Source organism: Capricornis sumatraensis, chromosome 20 (genome assembly GCF_032405125.1).
Source record: "Capricornis sumatraensis isolate serow.1 chromosome 20, serow.2, whole genome shotgun sequence".
Classification (NCBI taxonomy): Eukaryota; Metazoa; Chordata; class Mammalia; order Artiodactyla; family Bovidae; genus Capricornis; species Capricornis sumatraensis.
The window spans coordinates 66,434,687-66,453,831 of NC_091088.1; the positions used below are offsets into that span (position 1 = coordinate 66,434,687).

Genomic DNA, 19,145 nt, shown 5'->3' on the forward strand with positions numbered 1-19,145 from the left:
GAGGGGCAGATTACCCCTAGTTCAAATTGCTCTTGAATTTAGGGCTGCCAGAGGGGAAGGATGGGGGAAGGGGTAGTTTGGGATGGATAATATACTGCTCTATTTAAGATGGATAACCAATAAGCAGCACCAAGTTCCTTATCGGGGCCTCCTGTTGTGAGCAAACTCAGGCAAGCAGGCCTGGCCGAGGAGGGTGGTTATGGTCAGCAGTTCCCTGATACTTTATCGTGGGCACTGTCGCTGTATTTTTACTTTCTACAACATTTATAGCAGGACTTCACAAGATGCCAACAACTCTCCCCAGCCCATTGTCCTCTGACAATGCTGGGTGTCCTGGGAAGGGGGAGGTTGGAGGGGGCTGACAAAAATCACCCTCTATTGAGAGCTTCTGTTCCAAAATCATCTGGGACCCTGCCCTGAACTCTCTCCATGGCACCAACTCTCCAAACTAAAATTCCACCCTCTTGCCCAGCAATCGCACAAACCCCAAGCAGCAAAGATTATCCTGCAGAGGATCTTGTCTCTTGAGGAAGTAAAGAGACAGAGATCATCGATTCATGGGTCCTGGGGTGGTCCTCTTCTGTCCTGACTTCAAGAGAAGAATCAGCAGCCCAGCCACTTAGCAGCCAATGTCCAAGTAAGGTTTTGTCACTCGAAGTGCCGCCAAACTTCGGTGGGTCATTTTATTCAGGTCCATTCCAAACAACCTGAGGACACAAGATGGAAATATTCCAGGCCACTATGGTGGCATTCCATCCATACAGCAAATCTCTCATACATCCTGCTTGGTTACAATATGTTAATTCCATTAAGTAGTTCATCCTTGTAAATCAAATCTTATTGGGAGATAAGCTTGCTCTAAGCTATACCCCATTTTTAAGACCCTAGCCTGTGTGAACAAATTTAATTTGTAATCATCTTACGGAAGGGCTTCCCCTGGTAGCTCAAACAGTAAAGAATCTGCCCGCAATGCAGGAGACTCAGGTTTGATCCCTGGCTGGAAAAGATACCTGGAGGAGGAAATGGCAGCCCACTCCAGCATTCTTGCCTGGAGAAGCCCACGGACAGAGGAGACTGGCGGGCCGCAGTCCATGAGGTCACAAAGAGTCGGACATGACTGAGTGCCTAAGCATACTGACTCCTGACCCCAAGCCCCAGGGCTCGTCTCCTCCAGAGGCAGGGACCATCTCTCACCAGAGGACTCGGAGTTTGCAGCCCGGGTGGCTCAGCCTCTCACACAGCAGCCTGACACCTGTGTTCCCCAGGGCGTTGTTGGTCAGATAAAGGTCTGTGAGGCTCTGGTTGATGCCCAGGGCAGAAGAAATGTCCTCACAAGCTTTGCCTGTGAGGCTGCAGCTGTCGAGCCTGTGGAAGGTGAGAAGTGGCTGAAGCAACGTCGGCAGTTCGTGTTGGAAAGTGTCTGCTTCATAGGGAATCAGGGTGACGTTTTTAGGGATCAGTTTAAGAAAGAAGTAGACTAGAATCAGATCAGTCCAGGTTAAGGCCAATGTGGTGAGGGAAAGCATTTCATAAAGGCATTTAAAGACATTCCCCTTTGCTGTACAGTAGAAACTAACACAACGTTGTAAAGCAACTATACTCTGATAAAAATTCAAGTTTTTCATTTTATTTATTTTAATTGTTATTTATTTTTGGTTGTGCTGAGTCTTCGTTGCTGTGTGGGCTTTGGTTGTGGTGAGCGGGGCCACTCCTTAGCTGTGGTGCTCGGGCTTCTCATTCCAGTTGCTTCTCTTGTTGCAGAGCTTGGGTTTCAGCTGGTTCAGCTCATGGGCTCAATAGTTGTGGCTCACGGGCTCTCGAGCTGAGGATCAGTAGCTGTGGCACTCAGGCTTAGCTGCTCCCTGACATGTGAGGACTTTCTGGACCAGGGATCGAACCCGTGTCTCTTGCATTGGCAAGCAGACGCTTTATCACTGAGCCATCAGTGAAGCCCCAAAATTAATTTTTTTAAACAAAAGAAGAAAGAAAGAAAAAAGATCATAGCTCCATCTGTAATGGATATCCCGATTCTGCAGCCAAGAATTTCTCCTTCTGGTAATTCTATCCCAATTTCTCATTGAAACCCTCATCTCAGGGATTAATGTCTATAAGCTCTAGCAGTAGATATAGGGGCCAGGCCTAAGCTGGTTGGTTTCCTTGTCCCCAGCCACTACGAGTGGTTCCCTCTGGGCACAGGATCCATCCAAAACAGTGAACCAGAATCATGCTTTCCCTAGAGATTTTTTCAGAACTTGCACCTGAAAAGAACTCATCTATAGAGCTGTAGGCTTTTTGCCACCATGTATTGGATCAAGGCTAACTTTAACTCATAATGGAGCCAATACAGCAATAAGTAGAGGAGATAATGGAGATCAAGTATCTGAATGCCTAGATCAAGCCATACCTGAAACCTACAGTTTTAGTTACACAACTTGATCAATGCTCTCCCCCATCTTTTTTTTTTTCAAGAAGCCAGCATGATTTGGGCTGCTTCCTGCCCCACCCAACACTATGCCATCTGATTTTCTCTGGTTTCTATTCTGTCCAATTGGTTTCTTTCCTGTATTCCATGCTGTTACAGTAAAAACAGGTAGCATTGAAATGTTGTTGTAGCTGGGATGTTAGATGGAAATGTTTTCATCTTTGGCTGAGGCTGCGAGGCAATATGTGCCTCCAAACAAGGTATAAGGCAACAGTTCAGGACTTGAAATGGACGAGAAAGACCCAGGTGGGTGACGTGTAATCACCACCTCACAGGCACAGAAGGGTAAGGAGCAGGACATACAGTGAGAGCTGGGGAGGGGATTGTGGAAAGAGCTTGACCCAGATCATCCCATGTCAGGAGCACCTTCTCTGGGGTCCCCATGAGAACACACAAGTGATCCCCACAAGACAGGTATCATTTGGACACCTGCCAGACTGGGAGGGGGTGGTACTGACATCCCAGAGGGAACCTAGCCGCACCAATGAAGGGAGGGGTGGGGCTTCCTTGGTCCAGTGGTTAAGAATCCACCTGCCAGTGCAAGAGACGTGGGTTAGACTCCTGGTCCCGGAAGACCCCACATGCTGAGGAGCAGCTAAGCCCATGAGCCACAACCACTGAGTCCGTGCTGTAGAGTCTGTGCTCCGCAAAAAGAGAAGCCACCGCAGTGAGAAGCCTGTGTACGTCAGATAGAGAAAGCCCTCTCGCAGCAACCAAGGCCCAAGTGTGGGCAAAAATAAATAACAAAAGGGAGACACGCTGTCCCTAAGCCCTCAGCTTCGTTTCCAGTTACCCAGGGCCCCAGATAAGCTAGAGATTTACGAAGGGAGGAAAATTAAAAATAGATAAGCCTGGGCTTCCCTGGTGGTCCTGTGGTTAAGAATCTGCTTGCCCATGGAGGGAGCAGGGGTTCGATCCCTGGTCCAGGAAGGTCACACATGCCAGAGAACAACCACAACTACTGAGTCAGCGCTCTAGAGGCGCTGAGTCACAGGTACTGAAGCCTGCCTGCCTAGAGCCTCTAAGAGATTCTTGACCATCTGAGCCACCAGCATAGACTTGCAAGAACAGAACCCAAGGCAGTGAGAAGCCCTTGCCCCACAACAAAGCCCTTGCCCTTGCTCTTTGTGATTAGAGAAAAGCAGTGAAGACCCAGCACAGCCAAAAATAACTAATTAACACAATTAATTAAAAAAATAGACACAGCCTCCTCTCATTCTAAGTGTTTTGGGAGGAAGGGATGGGCTGGTATTGGGAGAAAGGGGAAGGAAGAAAGGTTCATTAACATTTGACTGAAGTTTATTCTGGACCAGACTGAATTTTTAAAAAAATATTTATCTATTTATTATTTATTTGACTGCATCAGGTCTTGGTTGAGGCATGTAGGATCTAGTTCCCTGACCAGGCATTGAACTCAGGCCCCCTGCATTGGGAGCGAGGAGCCTTATTAGCCACTGGACCACCTGGGAAGTCCCAGATTGAACTTTTATTACAGAAAGGTTACCAGAAAGCTATAAATCTGCCCAAGTAAATGCCCAGAGAAAAGGGGAGTTTTACAGAACATGTTTAGAGGCAATGACTGGATGGAAAAACTTAGCCTCTTCTGTTTGTATTCCAGAGGATGAATTACTCAGCGACTCATTCACACAGCTTTTCTTTCCACCTCTGAGCATCTCGTATCTTCCAGAGAGATGGAGGGATGGAAGGATAAGTCCAACAGAAAAAAAGATAAGGACCGATCCCCTCCCACCCCTGCCAGGGACCAGCATCACAGCCAGCAGTCCTGCCTCCCAGCCACTCACCACAGTTTCCGGAGTCTGCAGGTGGGGTGTCGCAGCCCCTCACACAGCAAGGACATGCCGTGGTCTCCCAGGTCATTAAAGCTCAGGTCCAGCTCCCACAGGTGGGAGCTGACCCCAAGCACAGCAGAGAGACCCTCACAGGCTGCAGAGCTGAGCCGGCAAATGCCGAGCCTGGGAAGACATTAAGCACAGGAGAGAGCCGGCTCATTCCTTCTGAAGTTTTTTGGGGGAAGAGAGGTTGGATCTTACTTCCTCCACCAGGGATTGAACCCCGGTCCTCAGCAGTGAAAGCAGGGAGTCCTAACCACTGGACTACAGGGAATTCCCAGAAGTCTTCAGCTTAATGGGGTCGAAAATGCTACTGTATTAACTAGTGAATATTATGCAAAAGGAGCAGACTCACAGATATAAGAACAAACTAGTGTTTAGGGGTGGGGAGAGGGAATGGGGGAGGGGCAAGATGAAATTGACAGTCCTGCTGCTTTTTTTTTTTTTGCCCCAACCAGGGATCGAACCCCAGCCCCCAGCAATGAAAGTGTAGAGTCCTAACCACTGGACAGCCAGGGAATTCATTTTCTTTTTTTTAATTTGCTTTTTCATCTGTTGCACCATTTAAAAATATAATCTCTGAGCCAGATCTTATGCCAGTCACTGGCACACGCTGTTGCCACAATGTGTTGTTCCTGTACTTCTGGAATACAACAACAACACACACACGCATTTTGATAAGTGACACTGAGGAGAAAAATAAGGTCAAATAGGATCCTAAAAGTAGTCTTATCTAGGAGTTGGAAAAAGGTGTGCGTGAAGAAGAAGCATTTGCTTTGGATCCTAACAGACGAAACAGGTATTATCAGGGTGAACAAAAGAAGAAATCAGAGCAGAAGTGCATCTCAGGGAGACTTCCCTGGTGGTCCAGTGGCTAAGACTCCAGGCTGCCAATGCAGGGGGCCTGGGTCTGATCCCTAGTCAGGAAACTAGATCCCACATACTACAACTAAGAGTTTGCATACCACAACTAAAAATCCTGCATGCTGCAAGTAAGACCCTGGGGGCAGCTAAATAAATAAATAATAAATGAAATAAATATTAAAAGAAAAAAAAAAAGGAGTGCCTTCCAGGAAGAAGGAACTGCTTGTGCAAAGGCTCTGTGGCAGAAAAACCTTTGACAGGAGGCCGATGGAGTTAGAGGTTAGGAGAGGAGGGGAGGGAGACAGCCCCCCTAAGCCCAGGCAGGAGGGCAGGAAGCATGACTTTGGACTCCTAGGATGGTGAGGAAAGCCGGGACTCACCGGAGGGTCTGGAGTTTGCACTGGGGGTGCCTGAGGCCCTCACACAGCAGCAGCACCCCGGGGTCCCCCAGGTCATTCAGGCTTAGGTCCAGCTCCACCAGGCTCTGGTTCACGCAGAGGGTGGACGCCAGGTCTTCACATGCAGCACCAGTGAGAAGGCAGATCTTCAACCTGCAAAATCCAGTTCGGCGTGTGCTCAGGAGGGTTTCCTGTACAATGCTGATGCCATCCTCACTGCCCCCAATCTTTTTAAAAAATTTTATTACAGTCGACTTGATTTACAATGTTCTTTTAATACCATGTTCTTTTAATATAATACAATGTTCTTTTAATAGCAAAGTGACTCAGGTTACTCATATCCTTTTCCATTAGGGTTTATCACAGGATATTGGATATAGTTCCCTGTGCTCTACAGTAGGACCTTGTTTATCCATTCAGTTTACAATAGTTAGCATCTGCCAACCCCAAACGCCCAGGCCTTCCCTCCTCCACCCTGCCTTCCCCTTTGCAACCACGAGTCTGTTCTCTGCAATAGTGAATCTGTTTGTTTCATGGATGAGTTTATTTGTGTCACATTTCAGATGCCACGTATAAGTGATATCATTTTAGATTCCATGTGTAAGTGATATATCATTTGTCTTTCTCTTTCTGAGTGACTTTGCTTAGTATGATCATCTCTAGGTCCATCCATGTTGCTGCAAATGCCTGCCCCTAATCTTAAAAGTAATGTTTTCAAATAAACCACTTGTTTGAAATATGGCCAAAGGCCTAAATAGACATTTCTCCAAAGAAGACATATAAATGGCCACAAATCATGTGAAAAAAAGTGTTCAACATTATTAATCATTAGGAAAACGCAAGTCAAAAGCACAATGAGATATCACCTCATAGCCATTCGGATAGACATTATCCAAAAAACAGAGAACAACAGGTGTTAGTGAGGATGTGGAGAAACTGGAACCTCTTTGCACTGTTGGTAGAAATGTACAATGGTGCAGTGGCTACGGAAAATAGTGCTTCCTCAAAAAATTAAAAATAACTGTGTGTGTGTGTGTGTTCAATTGTGATTGACTCTTTGCAAACCCATGAACTGTAGCCTGCCAGGCTCCTTCGTCCATGGGATTTCTCAGACAAGAATACTGGAGTAGCTTGCCATTCCCTTCTTCTGAGGATATTCCCCACCCAGGGTTTGAACCTAAGTCTTGTGCATTGCAGGCAGATTCTTTACCCTCTGAGCCACAGGGAAGCCCATATGAGGTCCCTAGAGGAGTCAGATTCAAAGAGACACCGGTAGAACTCACCACAAAATCCGCAGCCTACAGACTGGGTGCCTCAAGCCTTGACACAGCAGCCTCAGGCCCGAGTCTTCCAGCGCATTTCCTGTCAGGTCCAGCTCCAGCAGATGGCGACTGGTGCTGAGCGCAGAGGCGAGCTCCCGGCAGGCCTCGGCCTCCAGCTGACACTTCCTCAACCTTGGGAGGAAAGAAAAGAGTTGAAGAGGGTGCCATCTTGCTTTTCCGTGTCCTGATGGTTCCTGCTCTGGCCCATTGAATCAGCCGACATGCTTCCCTGGTGGCTCAATGGAAAAGAACCTGCCTGCCAATACAGGAGACGTGGGTTCGATCCCTGGGTCAGGAAGAACCCCTGGAGGAGGAAATGGCAGTCCACTCCAGTATTCTTGCCTGCAGCATCCCATGGACAGAGAAACCTGGCGGGCTATAGTCCATGGAGTCGCAAAGAATCAGACACGACTAAGCGACTTCACTTTCTTCTTTCTATAGTTCCTTTTGGAGAAGGAAATGGCAACCCACTCCACTGTTCTTGCCTGGAGAATCCCATGGACGGAGGGGCCTGGTCGGCTGCAGTCTATGGGGTTGCAGAGTCGGACACAACTAAGCAACTAACACACACACACACACACACACACACACACACACACGGGTGGTCTCATGGAGGCAGTGTACACAGTAATAGTTCAGAGCAGGGTCTCTAGGGTTCAACAACCTGTTCCCCACCCCCCATACTTTGACCTCAAGGGAGATTTTTGTTTTGTTTTTGGGGTTTTTTTGTTTGTTTGTTTAGCTGCATCCCATAGTGGCTTGTGGGACCTTAGTTCTCAGACCAGGGATTGAACCCTGACCCTTGGCAGCGAGAGGACAGAGTCCTAACCACTGAAGCACCAGGGGATTCCCTCAAGCGAGCTTTCCTCCGGTCTCAGCTTTCTGCTACATGTGCCACCATGTCTCAAGTCACTGACTACAATAAGGATGCTAAGTACGCCGGCTCAGGGTGGTTGTGAGGATTACGTAATTTATTAGAAGCAGTGGGGTCGAGCCAGCCTGACACATGGTCAGCGCTCCACCAGCGGGACTCACTGTTTGTGAACATCCTGGAGGAGGCGCCTCCTCACCCAGCTTTGGCACATGGTGTGCGGTGAGGGAAGGCTCTCTGGGAGGACTTGAGCTGGTTCTCAAAGGGTAAGTAGAAGTTGACTTGGAGGAATAAGATGAGGAGCAGTGAGATAATAGCAAAAAAAAAATACACACACACACACACACACACACACACACACACAAAGTCTCTGCTCTGGCTGCTGGCGGCACAGAGTTCCTAAATCTCTAATTTCCTAAGGGATAAAACAAAAGCAAAAACATGGGACTTCCCTGGTGGTCCAGTGGTTAAAATCTGCCTTGCAATGCAGGGGACACAGGTTCCAGGCAATGAAGCCTTACTCTGACGCCATCTCCAGATAGTGTTAGAACCAATTTAAATTCCAGAACACCCAGTTGGCATCACATGCCTTAGTGTGAGGATAACTCCACACATAAAGTATCAGAAGTAGAGTGTTGGGGGCCTTCCCTGGAGGTCCAACGGTTAAGAGTTTACCTTCCCACTGGGGTGGGGGGGTGCAGTCTGGGTTTGATCCCTGATCGGGGAACTAAGATCCCACATGCCTTGTGGCCAAAAAACCAAAAATACAAAACAGAAGCAATATTGTAACTAATTCAATAAAGAGTTTAAAAGTGGTCCACATCAAAAAAAAGTCTTTAAAAATGGGAAAAAAATGGAGCATTCTTATGAGTAGTAGTAACAAAGACATAGAGGGGGAAGGCAGGGTGATTTTTTGAAAACAGTGGCACGGAAGAAACAGGAAGTTGCACAAGAAAAGGATCTTTGCATGGAGACCTTTGGGGTTCTGAGTACTCAGGATGTGGTCAATAAATAGGGTGTGGGTTCTGGGTGGGCAGGGGCCCCAGAGACTCCTCATCATGTGGAAATGACTGGGGTCAGAAGAGGCCAGAAACAGGTTCTCCAAAGTGCAAAGAGTCCAGAGCGGGAGTCTCAGGGCAAGGGTCTAAGGGCAGCTCTAATTTGAGCTCAGTGGTAAAGAATATGCCTGCCAAGCAGGAGATTTGGGTTCAAACCCTGGGTCGGGAAGATCCCCTGGAGGAGGAAATGGCAGCCTACTCCAGTATTCTTGCCTGGAGCATCCCATGGACAGAGGAACCTGGTGGGCTACAGTCCAAGGGGTGGCAAAAGAGTCAGACACGACTGAAGTGACTCAGCACATTCACACAAAGTGCAGAGTCTGGGAGGGGTGGCATCTCAGGTCACGGGTCTAAGGGCCGCTGTGATGAGAGGTAGGGGTTTGGGGATTGGCATCTGGGGAGATGCTTCAAGTCCCAGGACACAAGCAGCTTGTCCCAGGAGGTCACAGAGGTGAAGGACATGTTCCTGGGCGGGGGAGGGGGGACACTCACTGCACCACCTGCAGCCTGCACTTGGGGTGCCGGAGCCCCTGGCAAAGCAGCTGCACGCCCAGCAGCCCCAGGGCATTGCCACTGAGGTCCATCCTCAGTAAGTGCTTATTGGCAATCAGTGCGGTCATCAGGTCCTGGCAGACGGAGCTGGAAACTCGGCATCTCTTCAGCCTGGGACGCAAAGAAGAAAAGAGCCAGGTGATTTCGTTTGGGGTTGTTTTGTAAAGGGGCTTCCCAGGCGGCGGGTACTAGTGGTAAAGAACCCGCCTGCCAACGCAGGAGATGTAAGAGACCCAGGTTCGATCCCTGGGTGGGGAAGATCCCCTGGAGGAGGGCACGGCCACCACTCCAGTATTCTTGCCTGGAGAATCCCACGGACAGAGGAGCCTGGTGGGCTGCAGTCCACGGGGTCACAAAGAGTCAGACACAACTGAGTGATTAAGCATGCATAGTTGGTTTACAATCTTGTGTTAGTTTCAGGTATATAGCAAGGCAAGGTGATTCAGCTTTACTGAATATATACAAATATAAAAATTATATGAATACATATATGAATATACATATCAGATTCTTTTCCTTTATAGGTTATTATAAGATATTGAGTAGAGTTCCTGGTTCTCTACAGTAGATCCTTGTTGGTTATCTATTTTCTATATGAGCTTTCCTGGTGGCTCAGAGGTAAAGAACCCACCTGCCAATGCAGGAAATGCAGGTTCAATCCCTGGGTTGGGAAGATCCCCTGGAGAAGGCAATGGCAACCCCCTGTAGTATTCTTGCCAAGACTACAGTCCATGGGCTCACAAAGAGTGGGGCCCGACTCAGCAACTAAAGGACAACAACAAAGTGTGTATATTTTAATCTCCACCCCCTAATTCCTCCTCTCCCCATTCTCTCTTCTTTTCTCCATCACTACAAGAAGGTAATTAAGTTAAAGTGAGGTCATTAGGGTGGACCCTGGTCCCATATGACTGGTGTCCTTATGCGGAGAGGAGATTAGCACAGAGACACACACAGAGGAAAGACCCGTGAGGACATGGAGAAGGTGGCCATCTGCAAGGCAGGGAGAGGGGCCCCGGAGGAAACCAAGCCTGCCGACGCGCTGAGCCAGAACTCCCAGCCTCCACAGCTTTGAGAAAATCAAAGTCTATCACTTAAGTCATCAGGCCTGTGGTGCTTTCTTATGGGAGCCCAAGCAAATATCATCCTATGAATTTTTTTTTTTTTTTTTTTTTGGCTACACCACACGGCTTGCAGGATTTTAGCATCCCAACCAGGGATTAAACCTGTGCCCCTGGCAGTAGAAGCTGGATGTCTTAACCACTGGACCACCAGGGAAGTCCCACCCTCTGCTCTTTCTGATGGAACCCCTTAGGATGGAACGGTAGGTCCCCCAGAAGCTCACAGACCAGCCTGGACTCACCTCAGGTTCTGCAGTCTGCAGCTGGGGTGCCTGAGTCCTTGACACAGCAGCTTCACCCCCCGGCTTCCCAGGGCGTTGCTGTGCAAAGCCAGCTCCACCAGGCTGGGGTTGGTGCTGAGGGCAGCAGCCAGCTGTTCGCTGTAGACATCAGGTAAAACGTGCCTTTCGGGGCTGCGGGAAGGACACAGGATGGTCGGTTTAGAGATGTTTGGCCCTGGCACGTGTGCTCAGCCCCTCAGCCGTCTCCCACTCTTTGGCCGCCAGGCTCCTCCGTCCGTGGAATTTCCCAGTAAGAAGACTGGAGTGGGTTAGCATTTCCTTCTCCTGGGCATTTTCCCAACCCAGGGATCGAACCCACGTCTCCTGTGTCTCCTGCATTGGCAGGTGGGTTCCTTGCCACGGAGCCTGAGGGCGTCCCAAGCAGCGCTAGTGGTAAAGAACCCGCTTGTCAATACAGGAGACGTAAGAGACAGAGGTTCAATCCCTGGGTCAGGAAGATCCCCTGGAGAGGGAATGGCTACCCACTCCAGTACTCTTGCCTGGAGAATCCCATGGACAGAGGAGCCTGGTGGGTTACAGTCCATGGGGCCGCCAAGAGTCGGACACAACTGAAGCAACCTAGCACACACGCGCACACCAGGGAAGCTCTATATTTGAATATGGACTGAGTATTAGAAGATATTAAGGAATTGTGTCTTTTGGTTGTTGCTTTTGTTTTTTGCTATGCTGATCAATTCCTGGGTTCAATCTGGTATTGAATCCAGGCCCTTCGCAGTGACAGCGGGAAGCCCTAACCACTGGAAAGTGAAAATGAAATTGCTCAGTCATGTCCAACTCTTTGCGACCCCATGCACTGTAGCCTACCAAGTTCCTCCATCCATGGGATTTTCCAGGCAAGAGTACTGGAGTGGGTTGCCGTTTCCTTCTCCAGGGGATCTTCACAACCCAGGGATTGAACCTGGGTCTCCCGCATTGTAGGCAGACGCTTTACTGTCTGAGCCACCAGGGAAGTCCCCTAACCACTGGACCACCAGGAAATTCCCAGGAATTGTTAATTTTATTAGGAATGATGATGCCATGGTGAGGGAAAGGGGCACAGGTTCAATCCCTGGTTGGGGAAATAGGATCCCACAAGCCTAGCAGGAACAATCCCCCCCAAAATTTTTTTTGAGGAAAAAAAAAAAAAGCAAGACAGGGAACAATAGATGAAGGACATTTGGCAAAATGTTGCAACTGGTTAAATAAATGATGAATATATATATTCATCTATCTATCTCTATATATATACTCTGCGTATATTTGAAATATTCCATTGTAACTTTTTTTTTTTCCCAAAAGCATTAGCAAGCAACTCAGAGAGGGCAGAAAACTATATAGCTCCGCTCCTTGATTGAGTAACTGTCAGGGAGCTCTTTAAATTTATTGATTTATTTATTTTGGCAGTGCATGCAGCATGGGGGATCTAAGTTCCAAACAAGGATTAAACCCGCACCCCCTGCAGCAGAAGCATGGAGTCTTAACCCCTGGCCCACCAGGGAAAGCCCCAGAGAGCTCTTTAAAGCCTGTCATCTGTACTTGTGGTTCCCAAGTGTGGTCCCCAGGCCAGCAGCATCACCTGCTCTTCCGGTCTTCATTCTCTCTCAGTAAAGTTTGGGTGTTTCCCCCGTTTTGCTGTCTTATGTCAGTTTAATTCTTAGGCCCAGCCAGAGACCCTAAGAAGGAAGAGGATTTTTCTTCCCCCGCAGTTCCAAAGCTGATGAAATCATTGTGAGGCTGCACAAACGATTATTCCATCCGTTTCCCCACAAATTTGCCTTTCCACAGCGTGCTGCCCCGGAAACTCAAAACCCTTTTCTTTTGTCTTGTCACAGCCCTAAAAACGTATTGTTTTTGTTAAGACTGTCCCTAAGCCCAAATATTTTTTGTTTAAAATTTTTAATTGGAGGATAATTGCTTACAACCTTATGTTACTTTCTGCCATACACCAACGTGAGTCAGCCACAGGTATACACATGTCCCCTTCCTCTTGAACCTCCCTCCCATCTCCCGCCCCATCCCACCCCTCTAGGTTGTCACGGAGCACCAGGTTGAGCTCCCCAAGTCAGACAGCAAATTCCCCGCCGGCTGTCTAATTTACATATGGCAATGTATGTTTCCACGCTCCTCTCTCAATTCCTCCCGCCCTCTCCTTCCCCCACTGTGCCCACGAGTCTGTGCCCTTTGTCTGCCTGTGTCTCCATTGCTGCCCTGCAGATAGGTTCATCGGTGCCATCTCTCCAGGTTCCACATATATATATATGCATAACCCCAAATTCTACGGATCCCTTTGGGGTACTCATTTCTGGGTCCATCCACGTGTAAGTGGGAACGAACATGCCACGAAACTTCTATTTTTTTTTTAGCTTATGAATCTGTCTTTTTAAGTCTAATTTATAAGCCCCCAATTTCACAACCTAAAAGAGAAGAAACAAGAATGTTTCCTTTCCACTCCACTTATGTTGAAATCCTTGCTTCTAAGGTGATTCCTCAGGGAACCCAAACCAAAACAAAGTCCTAGCCAAACACACACACAAAGAATGTCACTTGCTCAGAGTTTCCTTCACTGACCACCTCCTTTCATGTTGCCCTTCCTCCTCCAAGTCTCTGTCCAAGTCTGTTATATAATATTACCCGGTTTTACTTTCTTCCTAATAGATAACTCTGTTTGCAACTACCTTAATCAATTTCATTTCATTTGCCTATTGATTTATTTACTATTCTTTGTCTATCTTCTTTCTCCATTGAATGTTTGCTCTGTTAGGGCTACTGGGTGGCTTATTCATACTGTCTTCAACCTATAAAAAAAAATTGCCCAGCAACAAGGACCTACTTACTGTATAGCACAGGGGACTATACTCAGTATCTTGTAATAACTTATAATGGAAAATAATCTGAAAAAACTATATATATGTATTATATATCTGAGTCACTTTGCTGTACACCTGAAACTAACACAGCATTGTCAGTCAACTACACCTCAATGTGAAAAAACTTTTAAGGAAAAAAAAAAAAAAGACCATATAGTAAGTTTAGAAAAATCACTGGGAATTCCCTGGAGGTCTAGTGCTTAGGACTGTGTGCTATCACTGCCAGGGGCCCAGGTTCCATCCCTGGTCAGGGAGCTAAGATCTCCTAAGCCCAGCAGGGCAAGGACAAGGGAAAAAAACAACCTGAAGAAAAAGGGATAGCCCAGACCACAGATATAAGGCCCTGGATAATATATGTTGACTGGATACATTCTCCTTGACATGGGCCACTATTTAGTCCTGATAAGTATTGCTTAGAGCTTCCCTGGTGGCTCAGTGGTAAAGAATCCACCTGCCAATGCATGAGACCTGGGTTCCATCCCTGGGTCAGGAGGATCCCCTGGGGCAGGGCATGGCAACCCACTCCAGTATTCTTGCCTGGAGAATCCCATGGACAGAGAAGCCTGGCAGGCTACAGTTCATGGGGTCTCAAAGAGTTGGACACAACTGAGCAACCATTAGTGTTTTTGTTCTTGTTTAAGAACTAGAAAATGACCTGGGCACTGTTGACACTTTGGAGCCAAATAGTTCTTAGGGATGGAGGCTGTCCTGTGCACTGTAGGATATTTTTGCAGCATCCCTGACCTCCACCCACTAGACCCCTATCATCTGTCTGATCTCCCCTAACTGTGACAGCGAAATCCTTCTCCACATATTGCCAAATATCTCCTAGGATGGAGGGAAAAGTCACCCGCTTTGAGAACATGAACCTGGCTAAGGGCATGAACTCGGGGAGCGAGCCCCAGCAAATACTTACGACGTTGCCAGGGGCCATCTCAGCCCGTCTTCTCCATCGGCTTGGTAGGCAGCCCCGAACAGCTGCAGCACCTCGGCGTTCCTGCAGCTCTTCACACAAAAGGAGGACACCATGTATTCCATCTTGGTGGTGATGTTGTTGACCACGACCACCTGGAAGTGGCTGAGGGCTTGTTGGATGAATTCCTCCTCCTGGAGCTCGTACAGGCAGCCGAAGACCTCCAGGGCACCCTGCTTCAGGGTGGACCCCTCGCTCCGAGCCTTGTGGCGGATCCACTCGAGCAGCTCGGTCTTGACGCCAGGCGAGACCTTCCAGCCCAGCGTCTTCTCCAGGTAGCTCCTAGTCTCCTCGTTCAGGAGTCCAAACAGGAAACGGACCGTGAGGGCTAAGAAGCTCCTCTCGGAGAAGGCGTACTCGGTCAGCAACCTGCTGAGGTCCCGCTCGGGGCCGGACCCGCTCGCTCCATCATCCAAGACGTAGTGCATGGCCGCGAAAAACTCCTGGAAACTCAGGTGGATGAAACTGTAGAGCGTCTCGCAGTTGATGTCCTTCTGGAAGATGTTCATGTTGAGGAAGGAAGAGACGTCGGCCGCGTCCAGGCCGTGCTCCCGGAGGTCGCGCTCCGCAAAGAGGATCTTCTGTTCCCAGAGGCCGTGGGCCGCCAGGGCGCACAGCCCCCTCCGGTTGGGCGGGGACGGCAGGGTGGGGGTCCCTGGCTTGGGTTGCATCAGACTCAGGAGGTAGAGCAGGTACACGGCCGTCGTGGTCCTCGACCTCCGTCTTAAGAGCCCCCCGCCCTCCAGCTGCTGCTTGAGGCAGGTGCAGACCACCCAGCACACCATGGGGACAAAACAGAGAGTGAAGAGGGGCTCGTCGTCCCTCACGAAGCTGAAGACCTGGCTTGCCTGCTCCCTGTCTTGGAAATACCTGTGGAAATACTCCTTGCGCTCTGCCTCGGAGAAGCCCAGGATCGCCACGTGCCTGGGATGCTCCAGCGAGCGCTGGAGCTTGGCCAGAGCAGTGGGCCGCGTGGTGATGAGGAGGGACAGCTCGGGCAGGAGCTTTTTACGAATCAGGCTGCCCAGGAGGACCTCCGCGGGCGCTTTCTTCTCCCAGCAGAGGCACCAGGGGCCCTGCGGGTCGTGGAAGGAGGGTCTGAGTTCGTCAAAGCCATCCATGATGACGAGGAGACGCTCAGGCACGCGGACGAGCTCCTGGAGAGGAGCGCAGGGCTCCGGCCAGCAGCCGGCCAGGAGGTCCCGCGCGCTGCGCTCCGCGGTGCCCCGGTTCATCTCCCGACAGTTGATGTAGCAGACGTAGTCGAACCTGTCTTGGAAGAGCTTCCCATCGGCCCAGTCGAGCATCACTTTGTGGGCCAGCATGGATTTGCCCATGCCCGCCGCGCCCTGCAGGACGACGGTGCGCGGGGGCTCCGGGCGCTCTTCATCTGGCTCGAAGAGGGCCTCGATCTGGATGAGGCTGGCCGGCTGGCCGGCGGTCCCCGAGTTTCCCTGGCCCGTGTCCAAGAGCTTCTGCTGGGCCCATCTGGGGCTGGAGTGTTCCTTCTCCAGGAGGAGCCGCGTGTACCGGTGGCTGAGGTTGACGAACTCCCCCAGGCGCGCGTTGCGGTCTTCCATTAGCCGGAATTTCCTGCGGACGTAGTCTCTGTAGGTTTCCCGAGAATCTAACCGAGAGGAATGAAGGACCGTGAAAGATAGATTGGTCAGCAGCTTTTAATGAATGCATGCATTAATGCAAACTGTGGTCTAGTGAACTATCTGCTTTGCAATGACCTTGAAAGTCTTTTCTAGATGGAGCCTGGGAACTTTGGTGCTTCGGTACACCACCACAGATCTTGCCTCCTTGTGGGAAGCAGAAGCATCAACATGGGAACTATTCTGTTTTTGTTGTTTTTCTTTTAACTTCCCAGGTGGCTCAGATGGTGAATTCCTGCAATTCGAGAGACCTGGGTTCAATCCCTGGGTTGGGGAGATCCCCTGGAGAAGGGGACAGCTACCCACTCCAGTATTCTGGCCTGGAGAATTCCATGGACAGAGGAACCTGGTGGGCTACAGTTCACAGGGTCACGAAGAGTCAGACACAACTGAGTGATTTTCACAGTTCATGTTAATAGGTGGCCCAGTGATAAAGAATCTGCATGCCAGTGCAGGAGATGCAGGTTCAGTCTCTGGCTTGGGAAGATTCCCTGGAGAAGGAAGTGGCAACCCACTCCAGTATTCTTGCCTGGGAAATACTATGGACAGAGGAGCCGGATGGGCTACAGTCCATGGGGTCTCAAAAGAATCACACATGACTGAGCACACCCGCAGGGATTGTTGATTTATTTTACAATGTGGTACCAATCTCTGCTGTACAGCAAACTGACTCACTTATACACATATAGACATTCTTTTTCTGACTGTTCTTTTCCATTATGATTTATCACAGGATATCGAATATACTTCACTGTGGTACTGTAAGACCTTGTTGTTTATCCATCCTATATAGAATAGTTTGGATCCGCTAATCCAAAACTAGTCCTTCCCTCCTCCACCCACCTCCCCCTTGGCAATTAGCAGTCTGTTTTCTAGGTCTGTGAGTCTGTTTTGTGGATAGGTTCATTTCCGCCATATTTTAGATTCTACCCGTAAGTGATATCATATGGTGTTTGTCTTTCTGACTTCACCTAGTACGACAATCTCTAGTTGCATCTGTGTTGCTGCAAATGGCATGATTTCATTCTTTCTTGTGGCTGGATAGCATTCCAGCTTCTTCAGGCTGGAATGGATAAAGAAGATGTGATATATATATTTATCTTTATCCATTCAACTGCCGATGAACATTTAGGTCATTCCCATGTCTCGGCTACTGTGACTAACGCTGCTGTGAGCAAAGGGGTGCATGTATCTTTTCGAATTCGAGTTTTGTTCGGGTATATGCCCAAGAGTGGGATTGCTGGGTCGTATGGTAATTCTAGTTTCAGTTTTCTGAGGAACCTCCATGCTGTTTTCCATACTGGCTGCACCAGCTTACATGGCTCGTGGCTCACCTTTTCTTGGAGCGGCAGGCAAGACGTCCAGAGAACATGCTGACTCGCTGCCCAGTGAGGGTGGACCACCAGGTGGAGCGTCTGGAAGAGGAATTTTGCCAGATCAGCTGGCACGTATCTGACTAGCCTTGCACGACAGTAACTTCCATTACATCAAACTGTCTACATGGTAATAACTCACTGCCCACGGGTATCGATCATAGTGATTGGCACCTCCATCCATCTGATTAATCCCTCAGCCAGAGTGTTCTGAGTCGGCTTGGATTCCTCCTCCCCTTCAACCCCACACCAGAAACTAGCATTTTTGAAATGTCTTTTATACATGTGTACCTGGCATATTTTTTAATTTGATACTTACTTATTGAACATCTTCTATTCTTTTATGGACTGCAAAATATATATTTATTAAGTACTTAGTATGAAAAGTGGGGTTTCCAAGCCAGCCAGGGTGATTGAACAGGGAGAGGGAGAAAATGAGTAAAGGAATCACAGAGAAAGTAGTGCCTTCAGGGTTCTGACAGATGAATAGGAGTTTTCCAGGTGAAGAAGAGGGAGGTACTCCAGGCAGCTCAAACAAAGGCCAGGGGGATGGGTTAGAGGTGGCTCCTGGGAGCCCAGCGATCATCAGGAAGGAGAAGGCGCGATCTTCCCCAGTGGTCCAGTGATTAAGAACCGGCCTTCCAATGCAAGAGGCACAAGTTCAATCCCCACTGGGGGAACTAAGATTTCACATGCCTCCAGGCAACTGGAGAGAGAAACCAGCATGCTACAATGAGGACCCCACATGTCACAAGGAAGACCAGGTGCGGCCAAATTAATTAATTAATTTTTAAAACAGGAAGCAGCAGAAAAATCTTGCAAAAAACACAGCAAAACAAAAACACAAAAGAAGGGAATTGGTGGGTAGCAGCCTCAGCCCGGACCGTCACCACCTCCTTACCCCTCCCTTGGTCCTCTCTGTGGCCTCTCTCCCACAGGTCCTTCCTGTTGATACGCTGAAAGACGCCAAGGGCCAGCAGCCAGGCCTCCCGTGGCCCGAAGTGAGCCGCCAGCAGCTGGGCCATTTCCAGGGGACCCGCTGGCTCCATCCGCCCCCAGGGGATCTTGGCCTCCCCCATTTCTGTCGCAGTCCCCAGGTATAACTTGAACTTCTTCAGCTCCACAGCCTCCAGTTCCTCCAAGTAGGTGCAGAGGCGACCCAGCTCACTCCTGAGCGGGGCTGGGGACATGGGGGCTCCGTGAGCCCTCCAGGAGAGAGGCTGGAGGGGTGTTTCTATACCCGGGAGGAGCGAGTACACATGCCCAGCTCTGATCACCACAGGCAGAGATGTGAACGCCCAGACAGTCCTTCTGTTGAAATAGTGCCTCCTCCCCAGCACACCCTCACCTCACCAACAGGTCCACTTTGAAGAGGAGGAAGTGGAGACAGATTGGGAAATCGCAGGAGGCCTTGAGTGGTAGTGAAAAAAAGCTTTCACTTCTCTCCTTCTTCCCCGCTCCCTGGACCAAACATTCTT

The 19,145-nt window shown here is 49.3% G+C and overlaps 1 protein-coding gene across 1 annotated transcript; it reads right to left on the minus strand.

Moving 5' to 3' along the window:
• Window positions 1-619: 619 nt before the first annotated feature.
• On the minus strand, window positions 620-18,857 carry NLRP12 (NLR family pyrin domain containing 12). The gene is made up of 10 exons (XM_068993289.1): window positions 18,569-18,857; window positions 17,629-17,709; window positions 14,580-16,263; window positions 10,758-10,928; window positions 9,338-9,508; window positions 6,878-7,048; window positions 5,577-5,747; window positions 4,288-4,455; window positions 1,195-1,365; window positions 620-707 (listed from the first exon to the last, which is right to left on the minus strand). The coding sequence occupies exons 1-10, from the start codon at window positions 18,855-18,857 to the stop codon at window positions 620-622; spliced, it is 3,165 nt and encodes a 1,054-aa protein (XP_068849390.1).
• Between the last annotated feature and the right edge of the window lie 288 nt (window positions 18,858-19,145).

Coding starts and splice junctions, on each gene's coding strand:
- NLRP12 (XM_068993289.1), bottom strand. CDS start 18,857: ATGTCCCCAGCCCCGCTCAGGAGTGAGCTGGGTCGCCTCTGCACCTAC. Junction 17,710..18,568: donor CAGAGAGGACCAAGGGAGGG/GTAAGGAGGTGG, acceptor TTCCTCTTCCAG/ACGCTCCACCTGGTGGTCCA. Junction 4,456..5,576: donor TGCAAACTCCAGACCCTCCG/GTGAGTCCCGGC, acceptor ATGTCTTCCCAG/GCTCGGCATTTGCCGGCTCA.